Here is an 8,787-nt window from a genome sequence, read left to right on the forward strand (position 1 = left end):
CCTCTCCAGAGTGCGGTGCACTTCGGGCCTGATTCAAAGCCCATTAAGGTAAATGGAGGCACCCAGGATCAGGCCCTTGCTTTCCAATCCCTTTTTCTCCAGTGCCATGCTGGCTCCTATGATGTCTCTGGTCCTCACAGATTTATCAAAGCTCCCTGCAGGACCGCTCAAAACGTTCCAATCCACATCCCTGGGTTGCTGAATAAACTCTGCAAGCGGGAGAGTGCCTCGGAAAAAGCCTGACTGTAATGCCCTTCTCACTTAAGCTCTGGTGTCCTTTGTGGTTGTTTCCTCCTGAGAGAATGTGGATCTGGGCCCCTGCCAGACACCATTCACCATAGAAATCCGAACGGATTTGCAGTCCGCATCCTGCCACTCTCCTTTCAACCATGGGGTGATTAGATTATCTCCAGACCATCATCCTCAATGGTCATTACGTACATGAATAGGTGCCATCCCATACTTCTCCTATTTCTTTGTTTCGCTCCCAAACAAAAGCTAAATCTATCACATCCCTAAAAAAAACTGCACTTTGCTTTAACCCATTTGTAGTTCTTTAGGAAGTCCCCATCCGTAACCCATTGGAATATAACCCCTCAATGTTAACCTGCTTTGCTTACCCTTGTTAGGTGTCTGCTGCCCCGTCTCCATTGATTTATCATCTTCAGCCACTGAGCATTCATTTCTCCCTCTGGAAACTTAAGTGTTTGTATGGAAATATGGGGGAGGTTTACAGCCTGCGTGAACAAGACTTGCAGAAAGATTCCACTACTTTTCTGTCCTTTTCTCTCTGAAGAGATACCCAGGAGATTGAAAATCATTAACGAATTTTCCTAGGTAATCCTCCAATGATTTTCAGCTGGGTAACTTTCTAGGGAAAATCCTAGGGAGCAGAGCTACCTTACATGTTTCCAGTTTCAAACCTTTGACAGCATTTTGAGATTTGGAGGGAGGGTGGAGAAGGAGAAAAGCAGAAGACATGTGAACGGTCAGATGTTTTTTGAATTTTGACAAAAGTTTGACATTTCAAAATTCTGTGGAAAAAATTGGAACTTTTACAAAAATTGTTAGGAAGTTTTTCCCCTCTAGCTTTGCCCAGCTCTACTGAACATTGCCTGATGCTATCTTTTACCAGTAGACAAAATTCAGTATCATAGAACAGTGGCAGTGCTATACAGTAGCTATGTGAGTCACACCTGTTGTATCATCTTAGATTTACATTGCATGGTTAGATAAGAATGAAATAGTTCAGCAGTGCAGAACGTAATAAATACTTTTAATAATAAAAAAGTAGGGAGATGAAGAAACAAACTGAGCATACAGTATATTATAAAGGAGATTATGTTGGAGCAGGTGAGCATATATTTACCTTTTATCTCAAGAAGGATACATATCTCAAGAAGGATACATATCTAGAGCACCCATACTACTATATGTATGTGCCTTCCTTGGAGCCCCTTTGCCTTCCTGGAGCCCCTTTGTCTTTCATGAAGCCCCACACAGGTACAGAAGTCCACCTGCTAGGATCAGAGCCTAATTAAAAAGTTAAGTAAGGCGATCATCTCTGCTTCTCTCTTGAAGACTGAGCGGGCGAGGTTTACAGACAGGGGCACCATTTCAGATTTTACTAGGGTGGGGCAACTTTAACCAAGATTACAGGGACTACTTAGGCCTCTAGGTTTTTTTGCAAGTAATAAGTTAGAGATTTAGCTGACAGGAGCACTGTACCTAATTCCTTTATAAAGAAATAAATAAACCCCAATTAAGCCATATTTTAAGTTTATTTGTAAATTTAGAACAATCAGAATACAGAAAAAGATTACCAATCCCACATCTGACTAGGCAGATAATAATGACAACACTGATTTAGGCCACTACAAATGAAAGAATTTAAAAAAGTGTAATGTAGTTGGTAACTACTTATGTGCTTTACTTTCTGCGTGTGTTTAAGTGTAGACAATGGGGAAAAATCAGTTCTTCTACTTGTAATTCATTTCACTTTCAGTATCCTAGTAAGTGCTCCAATGTTTGGGCTGCAATCTGCACAGGAATCTTGGTCTAAGAACAATTTTCAGTCAGATACATAGCCTTTTTAAAAAGGTTTTGGAATTTTTTTTGTAGTTATGGTTTTATAACTTTGTTGTTTTTATAAAATAAGTCATAGGTGCTGGAATTAGGGGTGCAGCATCCCCTGGCTTGAAGTGGTTTCCATTATATAGAGGGCCAGCACAACAGCTGCATGATCTCTATATTATTCTTGGGCATGATATTTTTGGAGATCTTTCCATCATGAAAGAAGTTTTCAGATTATGTGTTGTAACCTGATCATCTTTCACCACTAACATAAATGAGCTGATGCTAAACTACAAGGTTAAGATGAACATTTAAAAGTTTGTCAAGGGGGAAAGTAGTATTAGAGAGACAATATGTGCATTAATTAACAAATGAAGGAGGGGGTGAAATTAATGATGGCTCAAAAATAGCTGAGATACCAAATTTAAAAAAAATCTCTTTAAAGAAACCACTATCTAGAGTGTAATTAAATGATGGATGTCAGCAGCATTGATCTATAATGAACAAATTTTGGCAGCCAAATCTTACACATTTTTCATATAGGCTTGGGTTTATGTGCACTGAAGGTTTTATACAAATAATTATGATAAATAAAAAAGATTAAGTTGGAAGGAGGTTTCTAGTGCATAGCTGTAAGGATTTGAGAGAGTAAACATCAAACTTCAATGAAATTCACTGAGGTACTCAAGTTTATGAGACTCTGGACCCTCAGAAATATTAAAGAGTAAGTACAAGACAAGAGGAGCTAAGATTACTTACCAGGACAAGAAGGACATACAGCACATCATACACAGCTACAATGGCTGCTTGAGGGCAGCAGTAGCTTGTATCTGCACATACAAAGGACCACCAACTCCTCAGAAGGTATTCTGGGGAAAAGGTCCTAGAAAAATGCAACCCTGGGGAGATTTGGTAAGATCAAGGCATTCACAGCATTTGTATGTAACAGCTTATGTGGACCTACCTGGTAACCTGACCCAACCAAAGCCCATGGTCGGAAAGATTCTCACAATGGGATTAAATGGCAGAATAAACAGCCACGCTGGAGTACTGCTATTCACTAAAAGATTAGGGCATTGGAAAAAATAGGGAAGTTTTAAGTGTAATTTAAACAATATTTGTGGTGTGACAGTGTTTACTTATTCCTTCACAGTAGGGAAAGATTCCAGGTGGTCATTCTTCAGTGCTGCTCTTGCAGCCTGAAGCTTCCAAAGCTGGGCTGTCTGTGAGGATAATTATCACCTGAATGTGCCTGGGCTGCTGCTATTGTGCTGTGTCTATTGGTGTTACAAGGTCAAGGAGCTTGCTCCTAGCTTTTTAACATGTCAATGTGAAGATGTGGGGCAGATCATGGTGAAATCTGCAACATCTTCAGACTAAGCACAGATCCTGCTGAGAGTTTGCTTTGCTTCCACCAGCTGAGCCTGTTTGTTTTTTCAAGATTGAAAAGTGCTGCAAGGCTCCCAGCCCTGCTATTGGTTCTGCCACATACCACATTCCTATTGGCTGAGCAAAGAGTAGGCCAGTTGGGGATAATGGGGGAGAGGAGCAAGCAAAGTAATTGCATTGCTCCAAGTCCTGGCTGGTGAGGGAAGGCTGGGGGGGAAGTCACTACCAGCTGTTATGAAAAATCAGAATAGGGCGAATGCCATGTCCTGCCATATCTAACTGCCACCCTTACTGATGGAAGAAAATATCTGAAGGTGGAAGAAAACTTGCCAGCCATAGAAAATCAGATGTGATGATCATAATGGTCCCTTCTGCTCTTTAGATCTATTAATCTTATTGCTGCATCTGTTGAGAGTTGGTTAAATCACCTTAAAAACATCTTTTCTGTTTAACTTACAAATATCTCTGTGAAGAGTTTTGCTGTGCTCTGTCTGAAATATATATATTGCAGTCAAAAAAATCATTTTCATAAAGCAGACTGATCCCAGAGATAAATCTCTTCTTGTCCTTGTACTTGGTTATGTAGCTGTTATCACATGTGGAACTAAGTTCCAGTAGAAATCCTTCTTTTTTGCTGCTTTGCATAGGTGTTGATCAGGTGGGGCAGAAATAGGTCATTATTTTCAACTTCTCATCCATTAAACCAAGGGAGGAGCTGCAGCTGGCTGAATTAAGATTCCATTTGTCCAGGTCTCAGGGACACTCTGAACCTGCTGATGCCCCAGTGCTGCTAGGTATCTTTTACCAGAAGGAAACAACTTATCAGAGTGACAGTGACTACCTGGTGTGGCGACAGTATAATATCTAGTGACTGGCACTCGCCCCTGCTCACCCCCTCCCGCTCGGCAATTACAGTAGACCTGAGACCTGACCTTATCAGGACCTTTCCTGACACACCTAAGATAGCACGTCTGAAATGGCAAACAATGGGACGTTGCAAAAAGCCCAGGGCAGCCATCGGCTGTTACGAATAATGCACACCTCTCACGAACAGGGGCAGCCATCAGCTGTTACAAATATTGCACACCCCTCCAAGTGCATAATAACTGCTGCATTTTGGCGGGCCTGGCCGAAGAGCTATCGGCCCGCCAGCCTGATCACATGGAGCTGCTACCTCTTCCCGCCCCCGAGTCCTCTGCTGGGTGAGAGTCGAGTCAAGTGTAACCGGTCCGAGTTTTGAATCCGAGTTTTTCTCATGTCCCCCATTGGTCAGGCGTCATGACCCTGTTCCTCGTGGTGGTAAGATTTTAAATAGTATTCTTGTTATAGTTTTCAGGTATAAGTAACATTAATTTGATTATGCTTTTGAAACTCATATAATCGTTACCTAGTGTACTCTGTGTCTTGTTCTTCTTCTAATCTGCTTAAGTCCCCCACATCCCCTTTGCCTCAAATAAACTTGTAAATAGTTAAGAAACTGTTTTCTCAGCATGGTGCTTGGTAATCTGGGGATTCCTTTACCTGACTGCAACACCTGGGTAATCTCCATCTGGGCTCATTTGCTGCCTCACCCACCTTTCCCTCAAACTGGATGGTCCTGGAAGTCACAGAGCAGTTCTCCAAATGGTTCAACAGTAGCAGCTCAACAAAGAATTTATCCTGGAGATCTCCAGCTCAGACAGAGATATGCCAAACATTTGCCTAAAAAAAGAGTGCAAGTATAGTAAATTGGATTCTGTTGACAATCAGGAGTTTGTAGTGTTTGTCTCCAGTCTCTCCAAAGGAGGGAAGGGATTGGGAAGCTCAATGCTACTGGCGATGCCCAAGGGCTCAAAGTATCCAAGGCAAAGTATCCAAGAAGGCATGATGCACCTGTGGAGCACCCAGAGGCACAGGTGCCACAAAAGACTCCAAGAGCTGCTTTTACAGAGCTCAGAGGGAGCTGGTTCTAAGTCACTGTGCAGAAGAGTGGACTTCCATGTGGATTTTGATGGAATAGGCTGGGCCTCATGGATTGCGTACCCCCAAAATACAATGCTTTCCGCAGTGAAGGGGAATGTCCCATGCCACTGAAAGTGGAATTCCAGCCCGCTAACAATGCCTATATGCAAGTAAGATGCCTTTTCTGATCAGTCTCAGGGTTTCTCAGTAAATAAAACTGTGATCTATGTGAATTGATAAGATTAATTGTTTTCTCCATGTTAAAACCTTTTTATTGCAGATACACAATTACTTCTATTGGAAACCAGAATGGCTCCCCCATCCAGCAGTCAGTATCCTTAGGGAGCCTTAGACGTTAAAGTGCTGTTCCATTGCTCCTTTCTACTTAATATTTTAGTAAGGCAGGAGTTCAACATTTTCATAGTATTGGCACCAGTTTAAAAGAGTGCCTTGTGGACACCTTCCTCTCTCTCCATAATCTCTGTAGCATTCCTTTGGCAACTACAGCAATTGCTTACATGCAAAAAAATAACAAGAAGAAAATAGTTCATGTATTTTTAGCTTGTTTTAATGCATTTTAATAGCTAGAAACAAGAAGGGAGGAACCAGAAACCAGCTGGTTCTTTGTGGACCACCAGCAATTCTCTGCAGAGCATAGTTTGGAAATCAGTGTTAGGCATCCTAGGTTGAAAATCAGTCTGTGCTGCCAAATGAGATGTAAGGGTACTTTAATGCTCTTGTATAGTCCTTTACTATTTAAGCTTAACAGAACTGTTTCAACATACTTGTGGATAATCAACATCGGTGAAAACCTTGGACAAATGTAACTTTCTCTAGGATGGATATAAATCATAATACTTTGCATTTCTACAGCACCTCCCATATGAGGCTCTCAAAGCACACAAAACAATTTAGCTTTGAAACACTTCTTGATAGATAAGGAAACTGAGGCAGAGAGTGATTACTGTTATACCTTGGACAAATCAATTATTCCCAGCTCTTCTACAGATTAAGCCCAGACCTCCTGATTCCCAGTTCTGTGCCTTAACTATAGGGCCATTCTTCCTTTTGTGCACAGTATCCAAGAATAGGGACTTATGGTGAAATCTTGATCTCTCTGAAGTTAATGGGAGTTTTACCATTGATTTCATTAGGGTCAGGATTTTATCCAGGGATACTGTCCAAAGTCTTCCTTGTATCTCCCAAAGCTTAAAATCACAGAGAACACAAAGTTTAGGCAGTCACATGAAACATATTTGTCAGACATTTCTGAAGATGTTTTAAAGAGCTATATTTTTAAAGTCAAATTTAAAGATGGATTGCAAATAAAATATTAAAATTCCAACGACTTTACCATTGCTTACTGAACACCCCAGCTTTCTTCCTTTCTCTCAGACAGCCTGTCAAATGACACCAGCTTCGGCACCTTACTGGCTGAATTTCAAGTTCTCCAAAAAGTTGTTAGTCATGCTGCTGTCCACCCCTCAGGATAACTCATTACCCTTTCCCCTAACTACCTTGCTTCTCTTTTCTTAGTACTTGATGCTAAGCATCTGGATTCAGTCAGGGCATGTTGTTCCTTTCCTTCTCCTCCCCAAAAGGGAAAAGGGAAAAAAAAAAACAAAAAAAACCCAACCACCACTATCTTTCATGTGACATTTGGCTCTTTTTCCCCCCCTCCAGAGTTTGCTGAAATATTATCACCCTGATCGAGTCCCTGCCTCCTGCTGCAGTCCAGTCAGAAGGAGTCCACTTAGCATGCTCTATTATGAAGAGGGACAGGTTACAACAGGCCACCATGAGGACATGATTGTAGAAGAATGTGGCTGTCACTGAGGAAACTTCAGAGCTCTGTGCAGGCTTTCAGTTCTACAGAGGTAGGGTCTGTAGCCCAATTTGAATGTCTGCAAACAGTTACCATGGACAAGACAGCACTTGTGCCCTTAGCCTACTGTAGCCATCTTAAAAGTTACACAGCATTTTTGACAACAGAAAAAGGAAACTTTTTCACATACAAGCAGTAGGATGACAAGCTGTGCCAAACCCTAATACTTCTTTCAGCTGATATCAAGACAACTAAAGGAAAGTACACAACATTAACACCCGCGGTCTAAGTATGGAATATAAATATCCATTTGTTGGTATATATGTGTATACTTACCTCTTGGTGAATAACCATAGCTATTGAAATCAGGAGGCTGAAATACAAATCGATGTGCCGTCTGAGACTATTTGTCATGAGTTCAGGATGAGCTACATCAGAAATGAACTGGTAAAAAACAGGGTTACTTACCAGTAACTGTTGTTCTTCGAGATGTGTTGCTCATATCCATTCCATTATAGGTGTGTGCGCGCCAGTGCACAGATTCCTGGAACTTTTTTCCCCTTAGGCCCCGTAGGGTCGGCTCAGGTGCCCCCTGGAGTACCGCGCTCATGCCGTGGTACATAGGGCGCTGCCGACTCCGCGGGATCTCAGTCCCTTCTTTCTGCCGCCTCCAACAGTGGGCACGGAGGGTGGGTGTGGAATGGATATGAACAACACATCTCGAAGAACAACAGTTACTGGTAAGTAACCCTGTTTTCTCTCTTCGAGTGATTGCTCATATCCATTCCATTATAGGTGATTAAATAGCCATACCTTGGAGGTGGGTAGGAGTCAGCGTTGTGCCGCCCTTGCCAGGACGGCCCTGCCAAATCCTGCGTCCTCTCTCGCCTGCTGTACGATGGCGTAGTGGGACATAAAGGTGTGGATCGATGACCAGGTTGCTGCTCTGCAGATGTCCTGCAGGGGCACTCCTCCCAGGAAGGCCGCAGATGAGGCCTGGACTCTGGTTGAGTGCGCTGTCACACGTCCTGGAAGCGGCACTTTCGCCCGTTCATAACAGGTCTTAATGCAGGCGGTGATCCAGGTGGAGATGCACTGGGTGGAGACAGGTGAGCCTTTCATCCGGTCTGCCACTGCCACGAACAGCTGCGTTGACTTCTGGAACGGCTTGGTCTGTTCTATGTAATAAGCCAGGGCTCGCCTGACATCCAGTGAGTGCCATCTCTGCTTCTCCTCCGTCCCGTGTGGTTTTGGAAAGAACACAGGAAGGAAGATATCTTGGTTATAATGGAACTGGGACACCACCTTAGGCAGGAAGGCCGGGTGGGGTCTCAGCTATACTTTGTCTTTGTAGAAGACCGTATAGGGGGGCTCCGAGATCAAGGCTCTAATCTCAGAGATCCTCCTAGCCGATGTAATGGCCACCAGGAAGGCTACCTTCCAAGAGAGGGAGAGCAACTGGCATGTAGCCATCGGCTTGAAGGGGGGTCCTGTCAACATGGTGAGGACCAGGTTCAAGTCCCAAGGAGGCACCGGGTTGCGGACCTGGGGGTATAACT

General features: G+C 43.0%; 1 protein-coding gene across 1 annotated transcript; it reads left to right on the forward strand.

Moving 5' to 3' along the window:
* The first annotated feature begins 1,341 nt into the window (after positions 1-1,341).
* Positions 1,342-7,623, forward strand: NODAL (nodal growth differentiation factor). The gene is given in 5 exon segments (XM_067552987.1): positions 1,342-1,353; positions 4,136-4,306; positions 5,212-5,485; positions 5,488-5,573; positions 7,087-7,623. Coding segments are annotated over 5 exon segments (696 nt in total). The 3' UTR covers positions 7,240-7,623.
* Positions 7,624-8,787: the final 1,164 nt, after the last annotated feature.

The sequence above is a fragment of the Emydura macquarii genome, unplaced genomic scaffold, assembly GCF_026122565.2.
Source record: "Emydura macquarii macquarii isolate MOO-44397 ecotype Brisbane River unplaced genomic scaffold, CSIRO-AGI_Emac_v2 contig_1390, whole genome shotgun sequence".
Lineage (NCBI taxonomy): Eukaryota > Metazoa > Chordata > Testudines > Chelidae > Emydura > Emydura macquarii.